This window comes from Dromaius novaehollandiae, unplaced genomic scaffold, assembly GCF_036370855.1.
Source record: "Dromaius novaehollandiae isolate bDroNov1 unplaced genomic scaffold, bDroNov1.hap1 HAP1_SCAFFOLD_110, whole genome shotgun sequence".
Classification (NCBI taxonomy): domain Eukaryota; kingdom Metazoa; phylum Chordata; class Aves; order Casuariiformes; family Dromaiidae; genus Dromaius; species Dromaius novaehollandiae.
Window position 1 is genome coordinate 124,760 of NW_026991472.1, and position 23,722 is coordinate 148,481.

The following is a 23,722-nucleotide window of genomic DNA, read 5'->3' on the forward strand; positions in this document are numbered from 1 at the left end:
CACCCACCAGGGCCGGGAAGCGCTGCCACCCTGCCGGCGGCTCGCGGCCTGTCTGCGCTCCGCGGCTGTGCCGGTGGCACTCTTGAATGGGTTAAATCCCACTAACTAGGATTTCTAAATCCAAGTAATGGGGCTTTCCAGTGCGGGGCTGCAGAGTGTCCCGGTGGCCAGGCCTCGGGGCCTCGGCAGCAGCCGTGCGGGCACAGCCGGAGCCCGGCTGCGGCGCCGGGGCTGGAGGCGGCGGGCGCTCTGTCCCGCTGCCCCGTGCAGCAAAGCCCCCTCCCCGCCACAGCCACTGCCTGCGCCCCAGCGGTGCTCGGGCAGCCTGCTGCCCTCCTCTGCTGCTCCGCGCACCCTGACAGGCGCAAGCGGTGGCAACTGCTGCAAAGCCCCTTTCCCGCACAGCTGTGACCTGATTCAGCTCCCAGCAAATCCAGACTCGAAGCCTACCAGCTCCTGCACAACTGTGATGCGCCAACAGGGGAGCAGCTGAGATTCTGTCAGATTCCTGGGTTAGCGCGCTGAACTTCAGAGATCATCATTTGGCAGGTATAAGAAGTTACATATGACAACACTAAACAATTAACACCAAACCATCTACAAGTATAACAAAGCTGAATAGTAAAGCTAGAAATACAATAGAACTGAAAATAGAATACACATATTAGAGCTCCCTGGTTAAGCCACGGATGCTCAGTACAGTGACTTTTCTCGGATGCGCGGTACAGTGACCATTCTCACCCTTTCCTTGTACTTACGGGCCACCCCTCCGGTACAGTTTTCCCCAGACTCTTCTCACCACGCTCGGGCTGTGCCGGGATGATTCAGGTTCTCCCTGGCGGTCGCCATCAGTGGCGTCCCCGCTGATCGGTGGGTTGTCTGGTCTGCAGGCCAACTGAGGGCGAGTCTGAGTCCACACAGAGGTAGGTAGCTTACTCTCTTTTATCCTTCCCGGGCTTAGTTCCTTGCCCATTCGAACAGTGCCAGACCACAGTTACACAGCAGAACCGACGGCCTCAGCCAATAACAGTGTGGTCAAGAGGCTGGGCAACAGATAACAGTACGCATGTTCAACACCCAACAGTATGCGTACTCAACAGATAACCCAGTTCCACGCTACCCAGAGGCTTACAGGGCGAGTCTGCAGTGTCACTTCTCCTTTGCTGACTAGGTTTGCTCAGCACTCAGGGGTCGCTGGAGGGCTACAGCAACCCCACAGTGTGGTGACTCCGGCCGTGGTGCACCGGGGTTCCTTAACTCTTGGGGAGCACCCCAGCGCAAACCCCTCTTCCATGGGCCGCGCCATCCTGAGTCCCACAGTTGCCTGTGTGTCATCATTCCCAAATACTGCCAGATGGCAGTATAGCTGCATACATACATACGTACTTTTTCATCTAGACGCGCACAGACCCACCTGATTCTTCTCTCTTAAACTACGACTATGTACACACCTTATTACTAAGAAAGCCGATGAGGCTGGAAGCCAACACTGGAAATGGTGAATTACGACAAGAGATTTTGGCATCATCGGATAGGCATATGGCAGCAATCATTTCCTTGCACAGAGGAAATCTTCATAGAAAGCCATAGTAGTAGAGTCTTACATACTCAAGTATCAGTCTCTAGATGCACTTGCATGGTTAGATGGATAGGATTTAGAAGGCAAGGTTGCGAAACCTGAACTGAGACAAACTGAAAAGTGGACAAATAAAGAAATACACCTGACACTAAATATTTAGTAACAGTTTTGAAGGTGCTCTGAAACTGGATGTCTTGGGGAAAGAAAAATCCGACCTGTGATGAGCTGTGTTGCTGCACTTCCGCCTGGTGGCAAAGAATTCACAATACAGAATTGAAAAAAACATTGCCTTAAAAATGTCCTCACACTCTTGGTATGTTAGAATGAGCAACTATTTTCAATTAAATGAAATATTTAATATTTAAACTCAGGAATGAGATGTTTGGAAATCAGGACATTGAGATTAGACTGAACAGTTCTCTTACAGCAAGAGGATGTTTTCCTGAAACTCGCATGGGAGTTTCTGTCATTTGAATGACCCTTTGGACAGATGTTTAGCTGTCAAGGTGATGTCGTGAAACAATTTGCAGACTGGGTTTTGATTATTGTTTGTCGGCATCGAATCTGAAAGAGCCTGCCTATCGTTCAAAGCTCCGTTTTATTCAACTTTTGGCCTTTCTTCTGAGGGCTTTTTCTGGGCTAGTGACATTGGACGTTGCAGTCTTCCTGCCTTGATTAATTCAGCCCTGCTGGCCACGTCTATTGGGGAGACCTGTGTGCAACGTTTTCTCTCTTGTATAGTTTACTTTGGGGAAGAAAATGCTGCTGTAGAAATAGTGTCAAAATGATCCTAGTATAGCTGTGCCCTCGGGGTTGATTTGATGTTTCTCTGCACAAAACCCAGTACTTTAAAACAACTGAATCAGTTCTACTTAAACTTTTTCTTTTTTTTTTTTTTTTTTTTTTTTAGTTAGGTGTTGTATAGAAGTAATAACTGAATAGAATTTTTGGAACAATATCTGAAGAGTTTCAATATTTAGTTTTTTGCTAAGCCGCTGGAGAACAAGCATGTGTATGTGTTAGGTAAACAAAACTTTCTGGATCTACTCAAACCTGAAGGAAACCATTGCCAGAAATTAAAATGAGGTATCCAGGGACTTGCAATGTGATACCGAGCCTTTCAGCTCTTCTATTCTTTCCTGTCTGACAACTGTTTCTACAGTAAGCGTCTGTAAAAGAAATGACGTAAAGAAGAAGGGATAAGGGATAATATTGTACTTCAGTGATCAATTATCTCTACAGTTCTTCAGTGTCTGACATGCAGAATTAGCACACTCAGTTGCCTCTGGATATTTTAGTCTCTACTCAGAAGTTAAGCAGCAACTTTTTCCTTCATATGAAGTCCTTTGTATCTAGTTGTAATTGCCTTCATCTCTGGCAGACTTCAGGGAAAAGTAGGGGGAAGTCTGAAGTATCTAACACTCTTTCAACTGCATGTTCTCATTTCCTTTAGGCTGAGAAAATAAATCTTCCTCCCATTCCATGCTCACAATCTCGCCTCCTATTCCTGGGGCATCTTCCTTACTTTCTCCCTCAGGAGCTTCTTACCCTACAAATACCTTCTAGCTGTTTCAGTCAGTCCAAAGCTGCATAAGGCTTTCTTTACTCACCCTGGGAAAAGCCAAATTTGCTTCTTAGTTAACAAGGTGAGACTGTGGTACAACATGTAGAAGAAGCGTCATTTCTTGTGGAAGACTCACCCCGTCGTCGTCGTCTTCTTCTTGAGCATCACTGAGTAGCTTGGCAAGGGACTGCAGAGAAGAGACTGAGGAAATACTATCTATATCCATATCCATAGCTTACCTGCGCAGAAAAAACAAGTGACAGATGAAGAAAGAACACCACCTTTTCTATACTGTCCTTCCTCAAATGCAAACAATTTTCCTGCTGTGCTCTAGAAGGATAAACTTTGCCCAAAAACTTACATGAGATGCCAACGTGTACAGTGGAATATAATCAATGTTCCCCTGTCCGTAACCAAGTTATTGACTCTTTTGCTCCACAAGCACTTGTTGTGGAGCCTGCTCAAGTCTAACAGTGCTTATTAGCTCTGGCACAGCTCCATCCAAACATGGATTTTCTGCTCCTGTGGCCAGGTTGAGGGCAGCAGAATTTCTTGTTGCAGGTTTCGATTTGGCATTCTGGACTATATTTGTCTCCCTGAGGAGCCAGGCAGGGGTCTCCACGCCAGGTTCTCTGGCCTCCTTGTTCCAGGGAGGCTTAGGAGAGGCCCAGCTCTAGGTCCAAGCTGTCTTGGGCCTTTGCACAGTGCCCCAGGCAAGTCGGTACGCCCTCCAACAACCTAAAGCACAGGGAAGTGAGGTGCAGAGAGATCTAAGCTGCCCCCATGGAAAACAGCTTTGCTTTGTAACCAGTAGTACTGTATTATCTAGCATTGTCTTCCTCCTTTAGCCCAGGTTCTCGCTATCCAGGAACGGAGATTGGACTTAGCAATTAACTCAGTGAATTTACATATAACCATATAGTCCCATTCATGTAGCATCTTAACGTCTTTAAAGCACAGCTTCACTCATCCCGACCAGACAACTCTGAGAGTGGGCAATTTAACCATCCCCGTCATACAGAGCGCTGAAACCACCAAATAACCTGCTGCAAAACACAAAACCCAACGACGGGCCTAGAGGGGGAAGCCGGGGGCGGGAGAGAAAGGGAGGAGGGGCGAGGGAAGGACAGCTCTCCCCGGCCACCGCAGGGAGCTGCCAGCAGCTCCGGGTCGAACACCTCCCCTGCAGCAGCGGTCCCGCAGCAGCATGTGCCCGGTGCAGCCTCCCGCCTCCACGGAACGTTCTGGAAGCGCCACGGCCTGCACCGCTCTGCGTCGACAGAAGCCCGCGGTGCCCCGGCCGCTTCCAGCCGCACACCGCCCCGGAGACCCCGCCCCAGGCCCCGGCCTCCCGCGGCCGCCCGGCCCACGCCACGCCACGCCACGCCACGCCACGCAGCGAGCAGCCGCCTCAGCGGGCGCCAGGGCGCCCCGGCCCCGGCCCCGGCCCCGGCCCCGGCCCCGGCCCCGGCCGTACCGCCGCCTGCAACCGCCGCCTGCAACCGTCACCCGGCACCGGCCGCGTCCTCCGTTGCCACAGTAACGAGAAGCCCGCCGCTCCGCCTCGCCCCGTGAGCCAATGCGGCGTGGTGTCCGATGAGCGGCGGCAGGGAGAGCCAATAGTTTTTCGGAGCGGTGAGAGCCCGGCCGGCGCCTGGGCGGCGGGGCGAGGGGCGGGCGCAGAGCAGTTGCGTCACTGTCTACCGGCCGGAAGCAACGTAAAAAGCGTCCTCAGCGGGCGCGCGCGCCGTGCAGGGAGCGGGAGCTGGCGGCGGGGAGGGGCTGTCGCCGTCGCCGTCGGTCCGGTAGGTGCTCGGGGCCGCCGCCCCCGTCACCCTGCCCTGCCCTGCCCTCGGCCGGTGCCGCAGCCCCGGTGGGCGGCGAGCCGCGCCCCCGCACGTCGCTTCAGCCGCGGGCCGGGGCCGTGGGGCGCCCCCCCGCCCCCGAGGGCTGACGGCGGCGCGCCCCTTCTCTCGCAGGCCGCCGGCAGCCATGAACCAGTTCAGCTTCGGGTCGGGCGCGGCGGGAGGCGGCTTCACCTTCGGCGTGCCGAAGACGGCCGCCGCCACCACGGCCGCGACGGGCTTCTCCTTCTCCACCTCCGCCGCCTCGGGAGGCTTCAGCTTCGGCACGGCGGCGCAGACGCCCGCCAGCAGCCAGCCGGCCGGGCTCTTCTCCCTCAGCACGCCGGCCAGCACCGCGCAGCCCGCCGGCTTCAGCTTCGGCACGCAGCCCGCCGCCACGGCGGCGCCGGCCGGGGCCGTGTTCTCGCTGGGGTGAGTCCCGCGGCCCAGCGCCCGCCGCCGCGGGGGGGCGGGGGGGGAGGTGGCGGCGCTGCCGAGCGGCCTGCTGCTTTGGAGGCGCCTGGGAAAGTACCTCAGAACAGAGCGAGGCCGCTGCTGTTGCGGGGTGAACCTGTGCTGCAGTGCAGCACATCCGTAGGTGTTTACTGGGGCCTGTTCTTTCTCTCCATTCACTTTTCCACGGGCTATCAAGACCAGTCAATCCTGTGACTTATTCCACTGCTGAAAGTTGTATGTTTATGCTGCTGCTTTGGAGACATGAGTCCATGCTGGTTAAGAAAAAGGAGAATTTGAGCTTTTGCATGGTGCGCCTGTTCTGTTGTGATTAAAACTTGGGGTGCTCAGAATCTGTCCTTTCCCAAGCAGGACTTCAGTCCTTTTAAGACACTGTAAACCCTGGAATGGGAATTGGTAGAATCATTTGTCTTTCCAGATAGTCCCACTTCTGAAGTGGAAAAATGTGATGAAACAGCCCAGGGAAATCCTGCTTGCTCTGCTTTTGCCCGAGCAGTGCTCCTCAGGTCATGTTAGTAAGGTAGAATGAAGGTTACCAAGAACCAGCATCTTATTGATAGCAATGGAAAAGAGGTGTTAGGCAGGTGCGAGCTGTAGTTTTACTTTGTCATCTGCCTTGTGGCTGGGAAAGGGGAGAGACTGGAGCTGGTAAGTAATTGAGGTTATTGGCATTTTTGCTTTTCAGTTTTACTTTACAGAATAGTGCCATTTCTGAGGGTCCCTGGGGCAGTTATACTAGTGGAAAATCATACGAAAGAATGGCTTCACTTTTTCAAAAAATACACTCTTTCCTTCTTAGCTTATGTTCTTTCCTTCTTTCTTCCAAATATGCAGCTGCTGCTCAGGAAGGCCTTTTGTCATCATCGTACTGTTTTTGTTTGTTAAATTTAAAATAACTTTTCCACCCGAGAACGGTGGAAAGGGAGTTGGATGGAGGCTAGCAGTGGGAAGGTAGCTGGAAGAAAGTCTTGTGTTAGTTTGAAGCAGAGGAGGTGACAAGGATGTGTAAGGTCTGAGAGAAGAAACTTATTCTGAAACATTCATGGTGATGTAAATACCTTGGTGGGAGGAGGTAATTAAGGAGGAGTCAGTAAAAGTGGACTTGGTGGAGTCTGTATGACAGGAATTGTAGTGCGATCTGTGTCAAAACTGGGCTGCGGTTAGCTTGAAGTAGGAACCTGAAGTGCACATCTCTGAAATTAAGATGTTCTCTGCTGTCAGTAAATACTTTGTAAGAAAGCTGATTCTTAGTAGTTCACTGGATATATGTCTCAGATTACCTTACTTTTTTTTTTTTTTTTTTTTTTTCCCTAGGGGAAAGGCACCCAAATTACACTTGGGAGGCAGTAGCACAACTCAAGCTGCAGGTATCACAGGAGGCTTTGGGTTCGGCGGCTCTGTACCGGCTAGTGCGCCCTCAAGGCAAGCAGCAGCCCCCTCTGGCTTTGTTTTTGGCTCTGCTGGTACCACCGCCACTACCACTGAGTCTGGGACAACTGGAGGGTTTACTTTTTCCAGTGGTAGTGCAACCCAGGCAGCAACACCCAGCTTCAGTATCAGCACCGTAAGCAGTGCGGCCCCGCAAGCAGCGCCCGCGGGGTTGACCTTTGGAGCAGCGCCTGCTGCCGCTGCCACCGCTGCTGCCACCCTAGGAGCAACAAACAACACAGCCAGCAACTGCCTTCAGCCTTGGGGGACAGTGCTCAGGTGAGTGCCTGGGCTGGGAATGTGGGCTGTAATTGGGAAGCCTGCCGACATGGAGGGCACCTGGGGGTGGTGTGTGAAGTTCTGAAGCCTCCTTCAGCTTTTGCTGGTGTGAAGTGAAACTCGTGGTCGTAATACATGCTTTCTTTTTTTCCCTATTTATCCAGGGTCTCTAGTTACAGACACAAAAGTGCACCCATTAGGGCCCAAGCAGATATGCATGTATCCGTTTGTTTCTTAACATTACAGCAATTGGCAGAACTTGTATGTGTGTCTGAATTAGTGAGTTTGCCACCTGGCTAGGTCAGTCTGAAGCAAAGCATCTGTTTATGTGGGGAAGTTTCTCAGAACAGCATCTCTTGGCTTAGCTGTTTCTTGTGATATTTGAGCTTAATGCTGAGATGAAGTAGCCTGTAGTCTTGCCTCCTTACATTCTGAATGGCCAGTCTTTATTTTGTGACTGTGTATGTGTGAATTTGAAACCGGAGGTGATAAAGGAAGACAAGTACAGTGTAAAATGGCCCAGAAGGCAAGTGACTGCCGAGATAACAGTGGGATGCTCTCGTGTTTGAATGTGCCTTGCAGGATTTTGAATGGCTTTGCTGTCAGTACTTTTTGGGCTGGTGGGGGTGGGGGTCTTCATCATTAGGGATGGGGATTCCTAAGCTGAGTGGTGTTTGAGAAGTATTACTGAAGGGGTTTGGAGGCTGAGGCTGAAATAATTCTGCCACTGAAGAGAAGTGTCAGAGTTGCATTTGAAGTGCTTGGAGAGAGTCTTTGGTGGATTTGGGGTGGGGGTATAGAGGCAGGGATGGGAGTGGTGAGGAAGGGGAGTGCCCTGCCCAGGATGCTGAACTGTTGCTGAACCCAGGCAACAAACCTGTTTCACTTTAACAGTGAAACTTGCGGGCCTGTTTGAGACAAGGACTATATTCCGTAAGCAGGGTGTAGCCTACTCACTGTTTTATCCAAGGTGGTTTTGTTGACTGTGACGCGCCAATAGAGGGGCGTCGGAGATTCTTTCAGATTCGGGTTAGTTGCACTGAACTCAAGAGATCATCATTTGTCAAGTGTAAGAATTTACTAGAGCTAAGCAGTTACACACATACGACGGACACTGGACAACACTGAACAACTTACACCAGACCATCTACAAGTCTAACAAAGCTAAAAAGTAAAGAACTGAAAACAGAATGCACATATCAGAGCTCTGTGGTTAAGCCACAGATGCACGGTACAGTGACCGTTCTCAGCCTTTCCTTGTCCTTATGGACCACCTCTCCAGTACGGTTTTCCCCAGATTGTTCTCAGCGTGCTCAAGCTATGCTGGGATGATTCAGGTTCTCCCTGGCAGTTGCCATCGGGGTGTCCCTGCTGATGGGTGGGTTGCTGGGTGTGCAGGCCAAGTGAGGGTGAGACTGAGTCCACACAGAGGTATGTGGCTTTCTTCTGTCCTTCAGAGGCTTAGGGTTTTTCATCCAATCAAACAGTGCCAGACCACGGTTACACAACAGAAGCGATGGCCTCAGCCGGTAACAGGATGGATACCAACAGGGTGGTCAACAGACAACCCAGTTCCACGCTACCCAGAGGCTTACAGGGCGAGTCTGCAGTGTCACTTCTCCTTTGCTGACTAGGTTTGCTCAGCACTCAGGGGTCACTGGAGGTCCTCCCCAACGATATGCAAAACTTTAGTGCGGTTGGCTATCTGATATACATCAGTAGTAATCTGATGGAAATGGTTAACATAAAAACAGCAACTGTCATTAGTTAAGGCACACACTGCTCCTTGAGAGGCTAGCAAACAGTCAAGTGTGAAATGATTCTGTACAGTAGTTTGGCCAATATTGTGTATGTCTTCATTTAAAAGCGTTAAGGCATCGATGGGTGTGTTTTCTATCACTTCTGTGGTTACAGATTCACTATTGTTTTTTCCAGGTCAACTGCCCTCGCTGGGTAACTGCTTCCATGGCTTGTATATCAGCATTATGGGGCCACAGCCCACACGCTATTTCCAACTGGAGTGCAAGGATTATACTAAGGTAGCAATACCAGGGAGCACGGCACCCCGAAAATGAATTTTGGAATGTGGCTTTTGCTGCCTTGCCGGGGCAGTGTGTCAGCCCGAGAGCAAGGGGTGGGGGGGGGGGGGGGTCACAGCCGCCTTCCTTTCTTCGGGGAAAGGAAAGCCCCTGCCTGTCGTGGGGTCTAAAGCAGACGTACCCATTTAAACACTCCCTTAACGTGCCTAGTGTTTTCCTGTGGCTACTGTTTTACTGTGGGGAAATGCACGGAGCCAGACAGTCTCCCAGCCTGCTCCTGCGCATCCTCCCTAGCTTTCGTCAGGCCCTGCAGAGGCTCGTCTGCACAGCCTGCCCGGCTCCGTGAAAGACCGCCTCCCCGCCAAACGGCGCTCAGGAGAAGCACGGCCTACAACAAACAGCCGGTGGCACTGAGGTCACGCCTGTGCAGGGTGACTGGGAAGGAGCTGGCAGGCCGCGCGCACGCTCAGCGGCCCATTGTGAGGAGCTCCTGACACCTTCACAAGGTCTGCACGCCCGCCGGCGATGTCACAGCACCGCCAGGGCAACCCAGGGCCCCGTTGCCGGGCAGGCCTCATTTGCGCACACAGCTTTGGGAGTACCAGCAGACATGGCTGGCTGCTCTGCCTTGGTGTGCCTTCTCCTGTGTACTCTCCTTGTACACGGGGTCCCCATACCTGGGGAAAGAGAGGCTTCGGTGCTGTCTGAAGGTACGTACTCCAACGCAAGACCTCCTCTCCCCCACTAACATTGTCTAAGGGTGAATCTCCAGGGGCAAGGCAGCGCTCCCACGGGCCCCTACCAGCACCTGGGGGCACAGGCAGAATAGGGGGCTCCCTTCCAAAGCTGAGAACACTTGAGGAGGAGCTCTTCTGCAGAGACGCGGCTTTCCACAGCCTTCTGCGCCGCCCTCCTGCGCTGCCCACCCTGGGCACACACAAGCATCTGCCGAGCCTCGGCCCAGCACAGAAGTGGGTCTCGCTCGTGACAGCAGGCTCCTGCTTCCCTTTCTCCCAGCGCAGGAAGGAGGGAGAGAGGAGGAGCAAAACGCACCAAAAGGAGCAGGGGGGAGAAGAGAAGAATGGGGCGTTTTCTCAATGCACGGCACCAAACTAGGATACCACATGGCATCCCGCACGTGCTGGGATGCCACGTCCCCACGGCTGTGATGCGTGTGCCGCTGCGCTTGGGCTCTTCACGCTTCAGCCCTCCCCTTCCTACCTTTCACCTACCACAGCATGCACGTTTATATTAAACGCTGATCTCTGGCCACTGTTTTGCAGTACTCTCCCCCAAGGGTTCTGCAGAGGCTGACCCCAGCCCTCCAAAACGCAGAACTGTTGTCGTCATCGTCGCCAACACTTTGACGCTCGTCATCTTGACGTTGTTCTTTGCGTTCTGCGTTTGGCTCTACTACCGACTCAAGACCAGGAAAGAAAGGTAATGTTTGAAATTCACACCCCTTGCAAAGTGATACACCTTGCACAGCAGCTCCCAATGTGGGCATGGCAACAAGAACAGCACACCTGCAAGGCAGCCATTACACAGCTGCACAAAGTGCTTACCTGAAGCCCACAGGTACTCTCAAGGCTTCCCAGAAAGCTCCCAGGCCGGCATTTTAACCCTTTCCCTGGCAAATGGAACAGAGCACAAGTTCCCTCCTAGGGAGCGCGCTTCCTTTCAAAAGGACAACTAAAAATCCTTTACCATACCTCTCGGTACGATTCCTAGGTCTCCAGAGGACGATGCCGAGGCATCCGCTTGCCACTACCGCTGCCACTGCGGAGAGGTGAGTTCTGTCCTGCCTCCAGGACAAAAAGCTCCATCCGAGCAAGTCCCTTCAAACCTTCCCCTCTTCAAACTCGCACCAACACAAAGCTCATCTGCTAATGTGTTATTTCCAGCTTCACAGCAGCCTGCAGTGTACCTGCTCCAGGTGTGCTTCTCCGAGCGCAGCAAGCCTAGAGCTCTGCAACATCTGGGGCAATGAAGACGACAATCCGTATGGCGGCCTTCTCCCATCCCTGCCTCCTACACCGGGCATGGGAGAGTTCAGCAGAAGCTCTTCCAGTGACAGGTAATCGCCACCACAAAAGCAGAAGACACCTTGCTCAGGCTATGCTGCGCCCCTTTCAAGGGCGGGCTTGCTTTGGGGCCTCTGGGGGCAGCTTAAGGGCGTATTCTCCTGCTCCCTTTCCCTTGGGGCTGGCCAGTGTGCCCTTCAGAGAGCTACTGCACACAACCCCGGCTTCCATTTCAGTGCCACCACGCAGGAGGAGAACACTGCAGGCGCAGGCGCGCCTGGCACGGGCAGGCTCGAAGCACCAACCGGCGACAAGGCCTGAACGGGTGGCATCTCGGGCTGGGCACCGACACCAGGCCACGGCACCGTCCCTCCGCCCAGCCTGCCCGCACCGTGCTCCTCCGTCTCGGGCCGGTGCCATCATCGCGCCCGGCCACCTGCACGAGGAGGCCCCTGGGCAATAAAGACGGAGAGGAGGCAGAGCTCACGCAGCGCCAGAGTGGTGTTTCCTTAGAGCAGCTCGCGGGGGCCGGGGGTGGGGGGGATCTCTCCCACCCACAGGCCTTGGGGCACAGAGCTCCTCCACTCGCACGCGCTCCAGTGCCAACATGGCCGGGCCCGAGGGCTTTGGCCAGGAGCGCTCCTGGGCGAGCGGCAGCGCGGGGGACGCCGGCTACGAGAGCCCCTCACAGCCCCGCAGGCCGGCAGCCCCGCGCTCGCTCCCCGCGCTTTCACGCTGGCTCCCGGGCACGCCGCACTCGTGCCCACCCACCAGGGCCGGGAAGCGCTGCCACCCTGCCGGCGGCTCGCGGCCTGTCTGCGCTCCGCGGCTGTGCCGGTGGCACTCTTGAATGGGTTAAATCCCACTAACTAGGATTTCTAAATCCAAGTAATGGGGCTTTCCAGTGCGGGGCTGCAGAGTGTCCCGGTGGCCAGGCCTCGGGGCCTCGGCAGCAGCCGTGCGGGCACAGCCGGAGCCCGGCTGCGGCGCCGGGGCTGGAGGCGGCGGGCGCTCTGTCCCGCTGCCCCGTGCAGCAAAGCCCCCTCCCCGCCACAGCCACTGCCTGCGCCCCAGCGGTGCTCGGGCAGCCTGCTGCCCTCCTCTGCTGCTCCGCGCACCCTGACAGGCGCAAGTGGTGGCAACTGCTGCAAAGCCCCTTTCCCGCACAGCTGTGACCTGATTCAGCTCCCAGCAAATCCAGACTCGAAGCCTACCAGCTCCTGCACAACTGTGATGTGCCAACAGGGGAGCAGCTGAGATTCTGTCAGATTCCTGGGTTAGCGCGCTGAACTTCAGAGATCATCATTTGGCAGGTATAAGAAGTTACATATGACAACACTAAACAATTAACACCAAACCATCTACAAGTATAACAAAGCTGAATAGTAAAGCTAGAAATACAATAGAACTGAAAATAGAATACACATATTAGAGCTCCCTGGTTAAGCCACGGATGCTCAGTACAGTGACTTTTCTCGGATGCGCGGTACAGTGACCATTCTCACCCTTTCCTTGTACTTACGGGCCACCCCTCCGGTACAGTTTTCCCCAGACTCTTCTCACCACGCTCGGGCTGTGCCGGGATGATTCAGGTTCTCCCTGGCGGTCGCCATCAGTGGCGTCCCCGCTGATCGGTGGGTTGTCTGGTCTGCAGGCCAACTGAGGGCGAGTCTGAGTCCACACAGAGGTAGGTAGCTTACTCTCTTTTATCCTTCCCGGGCTTAGTTCCTTGCCCATTCGAACAGTGCCAGACCACAGTTACACAGCAGAACCGACGGCCTCAGCCAATAACAGTGTGGTCAAGAGGCTGGGCAACAGATAACAGTACGCATGTTCAACACCCAACAGTATGCGTACTCAACAGATAACCCAGTTCCACGCTACCCAGAGGCTTACAGGGCGAGTCTGCAGTGTCACTTCTCCTTTGCTGACTAGGTTTGCTCAGCACTCAGGGGTCGCTGGAGGGCTACAGCAACCCCACAGTGTGGTGACTCCGGCCGTGGTGCACCGGGGTTCCTTAACTCTTGGGGAGCACCCCAGCGCAAACCCCTCTTCCATGGGCCGCGCCATCCTGAGTCCCACAGTTGCCTGTGTGTCATCATTCCCAAATACTGCCAGATGGCAGTATAGCTGCATACATACATACGTACTTTTTCATCTAGACGCGCACAGACCCACCTGATTCTTCTCTCTTAAACTACGACTATGTACACACCTTATTACTAAGAAAGCCGATGAGGCTGGAAGCCAACACTGGAAATGGTGAATTACGACAAGAGATTTTGGCATCATCGGATAGGCATATGGCAGCAATCATTTCCTTGCACAGAGGAAATCTTCATAGAAAGCCATAGTAGTAGAGTCTTACATACTCAAGTATCAGTCTCTAGATGCACTTGCATGGTTAGATGGATAGGATTTAGAAGGCAAGGTTGCGAAACCTGAACTGAGACAAACTGAAAAGTGGACAAATAAAGAAATACACCTGACACTAAATATTTAGTAACAGTTTTGAAGGTGCTCTGAAACTGGATGTCTTGGGGAAAGAAAAATCCGACCTGTGATGAGCTGTGTTGCTGCACTTCCGCCTGGTGGCAAAGAATTCACAATACAGAATTGAAAAAAACATTGCCTTAAAAATGTCCTCACACTCTTGGTATGTTAGAATGAGCAACTATTTTCAATTAAATGAAATATTTAATATTTAAACTCAGGAATGAGATGTTTGGAAATCAGGACATTGAGATTAGACTGAACAGTTCTCTTACAGCAAGAGGATGTTTTCCTGAAACTCGCATGGGAGTTTCTGTCATTTGAATGACCCTTTGGACAGATGTTTAGCTGTCAAGGTGATGTCGTGAAACAATTTGCAGACTGGGTTTTGATTATTGTTTGTCGGCATCGAATCTGAAAGAGCCTGCCTATCGTTCAAAGCTCCGTTTTATTCAACTTTTGGCCTTTCTTCTGAGGGCTTTTTCTGGGCTAGTGACATTGGACGTTGCAGTCTTCCTGCCTTGATTAATTCAGCCCTGCTGGCCACGTCTATTGGGGAGACCTGTGTGCAACGTTTTCTCTCTTGTATAGTTTACTTTGGGGAAGAAAATGCTGCTGTAGAAATAGTGTCAAAATGATCCTAGTATAGCTGTGCCCTCGGGGTTGATTTGATGTTTCTCTGCACAAAACCCAGTACTTTAAAACAACTGAATCAGTTCTACTTAAACTTTTTCTTTTTTTTTTTTTTTTTTTTTTTTTTAGTTAGGTGTTGTATAGAAGTAATAACTGAATAGAATTTTTGGAACAATATCTGAAGAGTTTCAATATTTAGTTTTTTGCTAAGCCGCTGGAGAACAAGCATGTGTATGTGTTAGGTAAACAAAACTTTCTGGATCTACTCAAACCTGAAGGAAACCATTGCCAGAAATTAAAATGAGGTATCCAGGGACTTGCAATGTGATACCGAGCCTTTCAGCTCTTCTATTCTTTCCTGTCTGACAACTGTTTCTACAGTAAGCGTCTGTAAAAGAAATGACGTAAAGAAGAAGGGATAAGGGATAATATTGTACTTCAGTGATCAATTATCTCTACAGTTCTTCAGTGTCTGACATGCAGAATTAGCACACTCAGTTGCCTCTGGATATTTTAGTCTCTACTCAGAAGTTAAGCAGCAACTTTTTCCTTCATATGAAGTCCTTTGTATCTAGTTGTAATTGCCTTCATCTCTGGCAGACTTCAGGGAAAAGTAGGGGGAAGTCTGAAGTATCTAACACTCTTTCAACTGCATGTTCTCATTTCCTTTAGGCTGAGAAAATAAATCTTCCTCCCATTCCATGCTCACAATCTCGCCTCCTATTCCTGGGGCATCTTCCTTACTTTCTCCCTCAGGAGCTTCTTACCCTACAAATACCTTCTAGCTGTTTCAGTCAGTCCAAAGCTGCATAAGGCTTTCTTTACTCACCCTGGGAAAAGCCAAATTTGCTTCTTAGTTAACAAGGTGAGACTGTGGTACAACATGTAGAAGAAGCGTCATTTCTTGTGGAAGACTCACCCCGTCGTCGTCGTCTTCTTCTTGAGCATCACTGAGTAGCTTGGCAAGGGACTGCAGAGAAGAGACTGAGGAAATACTATCTATATCCATATCCATAGCTTACCTGCGCAGAAAAAACAAGTGACAGATGAAGAAAGAACACCACCTTTTCTATACTGTCCTTCCTCAAATGCAAACAATTTTCCTGCTGTGCTCTAGAAGGATAAACTTTGCCCAAAAACTTACATGAGATGCCAACGTGTACAGTGGAATATAATCAATGTTCCCCTGTCCGTAACCAAGTTATTGACTCTTTTGCTCCACAAGCACTTGTTGTGGAGCCTGCTCAAGTCTAACAGTGCTTATTAGCTCTGGCACAGCTCCATCCAAACATGGATTTTCTGCTCCTGTGGCCAGGTTGAGGGCAGCAGAATTTCTTGTTGCAGGTTTCGATTTGGCATTCTGGACTATATTTGTCTCCCTGAGGAGCCAGGCAGGGGTCTCCACGCCAGGTTCTCTGGCCTCCTTGTTCCAGGGAGGCTTAGGAGAGGCCCAGCTCTAGGTCCAAGCTGTCTTGGGCCTTTGCACAGTGCCCCAGGCAAGTCGGTACGCCCTCCAACAACCTAAAGCACAGGGAAGTGAGGTGCAGAGAGATCTAAGCTGCCCCCATGGAAAACAGCTTTGCTTTGTAACCAGTAGTACTGTATTATCTAGCATTGTCTTCCTCCTTTAGCCCAGGTTCTCGCTATCCAGGAACGGAGATTGGACTTAGCAATTAACTCAGTGAATTTACATATAACCATATAGTCCCATTCATGTAGCATCTTAACGTCTTTAAAGCACAGCTTCACTCATCCCGACCAGACAACTCTGAGAGTGGGCAATTTAACCATCCCCGTCATACAGAGCGCTGAAACCACCAAATAACCTGCTGCAAAACACAAAACCCAACGACGGGCCTAGAGGGGGAAGCCGGGGGCGGGAGAGAAAGGGAGGAGGGGCGAGGGAAGGACAGCTCTCCCCGGCCACCGCAGGGAGCTGCCAGCAGCTCCGGGTCGAACACCTCCCCTGCAGCAGCGGTCCCGCAGCAGCATGTGCCCGGTGCAGCCTCCCGCCTCCACGGAACGTTCTGGAAGCGCCACGGCCTGCACCGCTCTGCGTCGACAGAAGCCCGCGGTGCCCCGGCCGCTTCCAGCCGCACACCGCCCCGGAGACCCCGCCCCAGGCCCCGGCCTCCCGCGGCCGCCCGGCCCACGCCACGCCACGCCACGCCACGCCACGCAGCGAGCAGCCGCCTCAGCGGGCGCCAGGGCGCCCCGGCCCCGGCCCCGGCCCCGGCCCCGGCCGTACCGCCGCCTGCAACCGCCGCCTGCAACCGTCACCCGGCACCGGCCGCGTCCTCCGTTGCCACAGTAACGAGGAGCCCGCCGCTCCGCCTCGCCCCGTGAGCCAATGCGGCGTGGTGTCCGATGAGCGGCGGCAGGGAGAGCCAATAGTTTTTCGGAGCGGTGAGAGCCCGGCCGGCGCCTGGGCGGCGGGGCGAGGGGCGGGCGCAGAGCAGTTGCGTCACTGTCTACCGGCCGGAAGCAACGTAAAAAGCGTCCTCAGCGGGCGCGCGCGCCGTGCAGGGAGCGGGAGCTGGCGGCGGGGAGGGGCTGTCGCCGTCGCCGTCGGTCCGGTAGGTGCTCGGGGCCGCCGCCCCCGTCACCCTGCCCTGCCCTGCCCTGCCCTCGGCCGGTGCCGCAGCCCCGGTGGGCGGCGAGCCGCGCCCCCGCACGTCGCTTCAGCCGCGGGCCGGGGCCGTGGGGCGCCCCCCCGCCCCCGAGGGCTGACGGCGGCGCGCCCCTTCTCTCGCAGGCCGCCGGCAGCCATGAACCAGTTCAGCTTCGGGTCGGGCGCGGCGGGAGGCGGCTTCACCTTCGGCGTGCCGAAGACGGCCGCCGCCACCACGGCCGCGACGGGCTTCTCCTTCTCCACCTCCGCCGCCTCGGGAGGCTTCAGCTTCGGCACGGCGGCGCAGACGCCCGCCAGCAGCCAGCCGGCCGGGCTCTTCTCCCTCAGCACGCCGGCCAGCACCGCGCAGCCCGCCGGCTTCAGCTTCGGCACGCAGCCCGCCGCCACGGCGGCGCCGGCCGGGGCCGTGTTCTCGCTGGGGTGAGTCCCGCGGCCCAGCGCCCGCCGCCGCGGGGGGGCGGGGGGGGAGGTGGCGGCGCTGCCGAGCGGCCTGCTGCTTTGGAGGCGCCTGGGAAAGTACCTCAGAACAGAGCGAGGCCGCTGCTGTTGCGGGGTGAACCTGTGCTGCAGTGCAGCACATCCGTAGGTGTTTACTGGGGCCTGTTCTTTCTCTCCATTCACTTTTCCACGGGCTATCAAGACCAGTCAATCCTGTGACTTATTCCACTGCTGAAAGTTGTATGTTTATGCTGCTGCTTTGGAGACATGAGTCCATGCTGGTTAAGAAAAAGGAGAATTTGAGCTTTTGCATGGTGCGCCTGTTCTGTTGTGATTAAAACTTGGGGTGCTCAGAATCTGTCCTTTCCCAAGCAGGACTTCAGTCCTTTTAAGACACTGTAAACCCTGGAATGGGAATTGGTAGAATCATTTGTCTTTCCAGATAGTCCCACTTCTGAAGTGGAAAAATGTGATGAAACAGCCCAGGGAAATCCTGCTTGCTCAGCTTTTGCCCGAGCAGTGCTCCTCAGGTCATGTTAGTAAGGTAGAATGAAGGTTACCAAGAACCAGCATCTTATTGATAGCAATGGAAAAGAGGTGTTAGGCAGGTGTGAGCTGTAGTTTTACTTTGTCATCTGCCTTGTGGCTGGGAAAGGGGAGAGACTGGAGCTGGTAAGTAATTGAGGTTATTGGCATTTTTGCTTTTCAGTTTTACTTTACAGAATAGTGCCATTTCTGAGGGTCCCTGGGGCAGTTATACTGGTGGAAAATCATACGAAAGAATGGCTTCACTTTTTCAAAAAATACACTCTTTCCTTCTTAGCTTATGTTCTTTCCTTCTTTCTTCCAAATATGCAGCTGCTGCTCAGGAAGGCCTTTTGTCATCATCGTACTGTTTTTGTTTGTTAAATTTAAAATAACTTTTCCACCCGAGAACGGTGGAAAGGGAGTTGGATGGAGGCTAGCAGTGGGAAGGCAGCTGGAAGAAAGTCTTGTGTTAGTTTGAAGCAGAGGAGGTGACAAGGATGTGTAAGGTCTGAGAGAAGAAACTTATTCTGAAACATTCATGGTGATGTAAATACCTTGGTGGGAGGAGGTAATTAAGGAGGAGTCAGTAAAAGTGGACTTGGTGGAGTCTGTATGACAGGAATTGTAGTGCGATCTGTGTCAAAACTGGGCTGCGGTTAGCTTGAAGTAGGAACCTGAAGTGCACATCTCTGAAATTAAGATGTTCTCTGCTGTCAGTAAATACTTTGTAAGAAAGCTGATTCTTAGTAGTTCACTGGATATATGTCTCAGATTACCTTACTTTTTTTTTTTTTTTTTTTCCCTAGGGGAAAGGCACCCAAATTACACTTGGGAGGCAGTAGCACAACTCAAGCTGCAGGTATCACAGGAGGCTTTGGGTTCGGCGGCTCTGTACCGGCTAGTGCGCCCTCAAGGCAAGCAGCAGCCCCCTCTGGCTTTGTTTTTGGCTCTGCTGGTACCACCGCCACTACCACTGAGTCTGGGACAACTGGAGGGTTTACTTTTTCCAGTGGTAGTGCAACCCAGGCAGCAACACCCAGCTTCAGTATCAGCACCGTAAGCAGTGCGGCCCCGCAAACAGCGCCCGCGGGGTTGACCTTTGGAGCAGCGCCTGCTGCCGCTGCCACCGCTGCTGCCACCCTAGGAGCAACAAACAACACAGCCAGCAACTGCCTTCAGCCTTGGGGGACAGTGCTCAGGTGAGTGCCTGGGCTGGGAATGTGGGCTGTAATTGGGAAGCCTGCCGACATGGAGGGCACCTGGGGGTGGTGTGTGAAGTTCTGAAGCCTCCTTCAGCTTTTGCTGGTGTGAAGTGAAACTCGTGGTCGTAATACATGCTTTCTTTTTTTCCCTATTTATCCAGGGTCTCTAGTTACAGACACAAAAGTGCACCCATTAGGGCCCAAGCGGATATGCATGTATCCGTTTGTTTCTTAACATTACAGCAATTGGCAGAACTTGTATGTGTGTCTGAATTAGTGAGTTTGCCACCTGGCTAGGTCAGTCTGAAGCAAAGCATCTGTTTATGTGGGGAAGTTTCTCAGAACAGCATCTCTTGGCTTAGCTGTTTCTTGTGATATTTGAGCTTAATGCTGAGATGAAGTAGCCTGTAGTCTTGCCTCCTTACATTCTGAATGGCCAGTCTTTATTTTGTGACTGTGTATGTGTGAATTTGAAACCGGAGGTGATAAAGGAAGACAAGTACAGTGTAAAATGGCCCAGAAGGCAAGTGACTGCCGAGATAACAGTGGGATGCTCTCGTGTTTGAATGTGCCTTGCAGGATTTTGAATGGCTTTGCTGTCAGTACTTTTTGGGCTGGTGGGGGTGGGGGTCTTCATCATTAGGGATGGGGATTCCTAAGCTGAGTGGTGTTTGAGAAGTATTACTGAAGGGGTTTGGAGGCTGAGGCTGAAATAATTCTGCCACTGAAGAGAAGTGTCAGAGTTGCATTTGAAGTGCTTGGAGAGTGTCTTTGGTGGATTTGGGGTGGGGGTATAGAGGCAGGGATGGGAGTAGTGAGGAAGGGGAGTGCCCTGCCCAGGATGCTGAACTGTTGCTGAACCCAGGCAACAAACCTGTTTCACTTTAACAGTGAAACTTGCGGGCCTGTTTGAGACAAGGACTATATTCCGTAAGCAGGGTGTAGCCTACTCACTGTTTTATCCAAGGTGGTTTTGTTGACTGTGACGCGCCAATAGAGGGGCGTCGGAGATTCTTTCAGATTCGGGTTAGTTGCACTGAACTCAAGAGATCATCATTTGTCAAGTGTAAGAATTTACTAGAGCTAAGCAGTTACACACATACGACGGACACTGGACAACACTGAACAACTTACACCAGACCATCTACAAGTCTAACAAAGCTAAAAAGTAAAGAACTGAAAACAGAATGCACATATCAGAGCTCTGTGGTTAAGCCACAGATGCACGGTACAGTGACCGTTCTCAGCCTTTCCTTGTCCTTATGGACCACCTCTCCAGTACGGTTTTCCCCAGATTGTTCTCAGCGTGCTCAAGCTATGCTGGGATGATTCAGGTTCTCCCTGGCAGTTGCCATCGGGGTGTCCCTGCTGATGGGTGGGTTGCTGGGTGTGCAGGCCAAGTGAGGGTGAGACTGAGTCCACACAGAGGTATGTGGCTTTCTTCTGTCCTTCAGAGGCTTAGGGTTTTTCATCCAATCAAACAGTGCCAGACCACGGTTACACAACAGAACCGATGGCCTCAGCCGGTAACAGGATGGATACCAACAGGGTGGTCAACAGACAACCCAGTTCCACGCTACCCAGAGGCTTACAGGGCGAGTCTGCAGTGTCACTTCTCCTTTGCTGACTAGGTTTGCTCAGCACTCAGGGGTCACTGGAGGTCCTCCCCAACGATATGCAAAACTTTAGTGCGGTTGGCTATCTGATATACATCAGTAGTAATCTGATGGAAATGGTTAACATAAAAACAGCAACTGTCATTAGTTAAGGCACACACTGCTCCTTGAGAGGCTAGCAAACAGTCAAGTGTGAAATGATTCTGTACAGTAGTTTGGCCAATATTGTGTATGTCTTCATTTAAAAGCGTTAAGGCATCGATGGGTGTGTTTTCTATCACTTCTGTGGTTACAGATTCACTATTGTTTTTTCCAGGTCAACTGCCCTCGCTGGGTAACTGCTTCCATGGCTTGTATATCAGCATTATGGGGCCACAGCCCACACGCTATTTCCAACTGGAGTGCAAGGATTATACTAAGGTAGCAATACCAGGGAGCACGGCACCCCGAAAATGAATTTTGGAATGTGGCTTTTGCTGCCTTGCCGGGGCAGTGTGTCAGCCCGAGAGCAAGGGGTGGGGGGGGGGGTCACAGCCGCCTTCCTTTCTTCGGGGAAAGGAAAGCCCCTGCCTGTCGTGGGGTCTAAAGCAGACGTACCCATTTAAACACTCCCTTAACGTGCCTAGTGTTTTCCTGTGGCTACTGTTTTACTGTGGGGAAATGCACGGAGCCAGACAGTCTCCCAGCCTGCTCCTGCGCATCCTCCCTAGCTTTCGTCAGGCCCTGCAGAGGCTCGTCTGCACAGCCTGCCCGGCTCCGTGAAAGACCGCCTCCCCGCCAAACGGCGCTCAGGAGAAGCACGGCCTACAACAAACAGCCGGTGGCACTGAGGTCACGCCTGTGCAGGGTGACTGGGAAGGAGCTGGCAGGCCGCGCGCACGCTCAGCGGCCCATTGTGAGGAGCTCCTGACACCTTCACAAGGTCTGCACGCCCGCCGGCGATGTCACAGCACCGCCAGGGCAACCCAGGGCCCCGTTGCCGGGCAGGCCTCATTTGCGCACACAGCTTTGGGAGTACCAGCAGACATGGCTGGCTGCTCTGCCTTGGTGTGCCTTCTCCTGTGTACTCTTCTTGTACACGGGGTCCCCATACCTGGGGAAAGAGAGGCTTCGGTGCTGTCTGAAGGTACGTACTCCGACGCAAGACCTCCTCTCCCCCACTAACATTGTCTAAGGGTGAATCTCCAGGGGCAAGGCAGCGCTCCCACGGGCCCCTACCAGCACCTGGGGGCACAGGCAGAATAGGGGGCTCCCTTCCAAAGCTGAGAACACTTGAGGAGGAGCTCTTCTGCAGAGACGCGGCTTTCCACAGCCTTCTGCGCCGCCCTCCTGCGCTGCCCGCCCTGGGCACACACAAGCATCTGCCGAGCCTCGGCCCAGCACAAGAGTGGGTCTCGCTCGTGACAGCAGGCTCCTGCTTCCCTTTCTCCCAGCGCAGGAAGGAGGGAGAGAGGAGGAGCAAAACGCACCAAAAGGAGCAGGGGGGAGAAGAGAAGAATGGGGCGTTTTCTCAATGCACGGCACCAAACTAGGATACCACATGGCATCCCGCACGTGCTGGGATGCCACGTCCCCACGGCTGTGATGCGTGTGCCGCTGCGCTTGGGCTCTTCACGCTTCAGCCCTCCCCTTCCTACCTTTCACCTACCACAGCATGCACGTTTATATTAAACGCTGATCTCTGGCCACTGTTTTGCAGTACTCTCCCCCAAGGGTTCTGCAGAGGCTGACCCCAGCCCTCCAAAACGCAGAACTGTTGTCGTCATCGTCGCCAACACTTTGACGCTCGTCATCTTGACGTTGTTCTTTGCGTTCTGCGTTTGGCTCTACTACCGACTCAAGACCAGGAAAGAAAGGTAATGTTTGAAATTCACACCCCTTGCAAAGTGATACACCTTGCACAGCAGCTTCCAATGTGGGCATGGCAACAAGAACAGCACACCTGCAAGGCAGCCATTACACAGCTGCACAAAGTGCTTACCTGAAGCCCACAGGTACTCTCAAGGCTTCCCAGAAAGCTCCCAGGCCGGCATTTTAACCCTTTCCCTGGCAAATGGAACAGAGCACAAGTTCCCTCCTAGGGAGCGCGCTTCCTTTCAAAAGGACAACTAAAAATCCTTTACCATACCTCTCGGTACGATTCCTAGGTCTCCAGAGGACGATGCCGAGGCATCCGCTTGCCACTACCGCTGCCACTGCGGAGAGGTGAGTTCTGTCCTGCCTCCAGGACAAAAAGCTCCATCCGAGCAAGTCCCTTCAAACCTTCCCCTCTTCAAACTCGCACCAACACAAAGCTCATCTGCTAATGTGTTATTTCCAGCTTCACAGCAGCCTGCAGTGTACCTGCTCCAGGTGTGCTTCTCCGAGCGCAGCAAGCCTAGAGCTCTGCAACATCTGGGGCAATGAAGACGACAATCCGTATGGCGGCCTTCTCCCATCCCTGCCTCCTACACCGGGCATGGGAGAGTTCAGCAGAAGCTCTTCCAGTGACAGGTAATCGCCACCACAAAAGCAGAAGACACCTTGCTCAGGCTACGCTGCGCCCCTTTCAAGGGCGGGCTTGCTTTGGGGCCTCTGGGGGCAGCTTAAGGGCGTATTCTCCTGCTCCCTTTCCCTTGGGGCTGGCCAGTGTGCCCTTCAGAGAGCTACTGCACACAACCCCGGCTTCCATTTCAGTGCCACCACGCAGGAGGAGAACACTGCAGACGCAGGCGCGCCTGGCACGGGCAGGCTCGAAGCACCAACCGGCGACAAGGCCTGAACGGGTGGCATCTCGGGCTGGGCACCGACACCAGGCCACGGCACCGTCCCTCCGCCCAGCCTGCCCGCACCGTGCTCCTCCGTCTCGGGCCGGTGCCATCATCGCGCCCGGCCACCTGCACGAGGAGGCCCCTGGGCAATAAAGACGGAGAGGAGGCAGAGCTCACGCAGCGCCAGAGTGGTGTTTCC

The 23,722-nt window shown here is 53.4% G+C and overlaps 2 protein-coding genes and 2 long non-coding RNA genes across 10 annotated transcripts; 2 read left to right on the plus strand and 2 right to left on the minus strand.

Moving 5' to 3' along the window:
- Nucleotides 1–598: 598 nt before the first annotated feature.
- Nucleotides 599–4,696, minus strand: LOC135326752 (uncharacterized). Its single transcript, XR_010387020.1, has 2 exons — nt 4,621–4,696; nt 599–3,382 (listed from the first exon to the last, which is right to left on the minus strand). It is a non-coding gene; the product is annotated as an uncharacterized LOC135326752 (long non-coding RNA).
- Nucleotides 4,697–4,783: 87 nt separating this feature from the next.
- LOC135326747 (uncharacterized) lies at nt 4,784–11,712 on the plus strand. 5 transcript variants are annotated; one of them, XR_010387008.1, is made up of 8 exons: nt 4,784–4,948; nt 5,123–5,419; nt 6,776–7,168; nt 9,104–9,917; nt 10,491–10,647; nt 10,939–10,996; nt 11,112–11,284; nt 11,468–11,712. XR_010387008.1 is itself a non-coding variant. In XM_064504515.1 (5 exons), the coding sequence occupies exons 1-5, from the start codon at nt 9,818–9,820 to the stop codon at nt 11,550–11,552; spliced, it is 573 nt and encodes a 190-aa protein (XP_064360585.1). In that variant the 5' UTR covers nt 9,786–9,817; the 3' UTR covers nt 11,553–11,712. The 5 variants fall into 5 exon arrangements, 1 of the variants encoding a protein (XP_064360585.1); XR_010387007.1 differs by having other exon boundaries at nt 9,104–9,207; nt 9,502–10,647; XR_010387009.1 differs by having other exon boundaries at nt 4,785–4,948; nt 9,104–9,207.
- Nucleotides 11,713–12,593: 881 nt separating this feature from the next.
- LOC135326751 (uncharacterized) lies at nt 12,594–16,725 on the minus strand. Its single transcript, XR_010387019.1, has 2 exons — nt 16,606–16,725; nt 12,594–15,379 (listed from the first exon to the last, which is right to left on the minus strand). It is a non-coding gene; the product is annotated as an uncharacterized LOC135326751 (long non-coding RNA).
- A 149-nt stretch (nt 16,726–16,874) lies between these two features.
- On the plus strand, nt 16,875–23,694 carry LOC135326748 (nuclear pore glycoprotein p62-like). Of its 3 annotated transcripts, none has more exons than XM_064504517.1 (8): nt 16,875–16,933; nt 17,113–17,409; nt 18,762–19,154; nt 21,090–21,193; nt 21,484–22,629; nt 22,921–22,978; nt 23,094–23,266; nt 23,450–23,694. In XM_064504517.1, the coding sequence occupies exons 2-4, from the start codon at nt 17,126–17,128 to the stop codon at nt 21,109–21,111; spliced, it is 699 nt and encodes a 232-aa protein (XP_064360587.1). In that variant the 5' UTR covers nt 16,875–16,933; nt 17,113–17,125; the 3' UTR covers nt 21,112–21,193; nt 21,484–22,629; nt 22,921–22,978; nt 23,094–23,266; nt 23,450–23,694. The 3 variants fall into 3 exon arrangements, with proteins under 3 accessions (XP_064360587.1, XP_064360588.1, XP_064360586.1); XM_064504518.1 differs by having other exon boundaries at nt 22,473–22,629; XM_064504516.1 differs by having other exon boundaries at nt 21,090–22,629.
- The last annotated feature ends 28 nt before the right edge of the window (nt 23,695–23,722 follow it).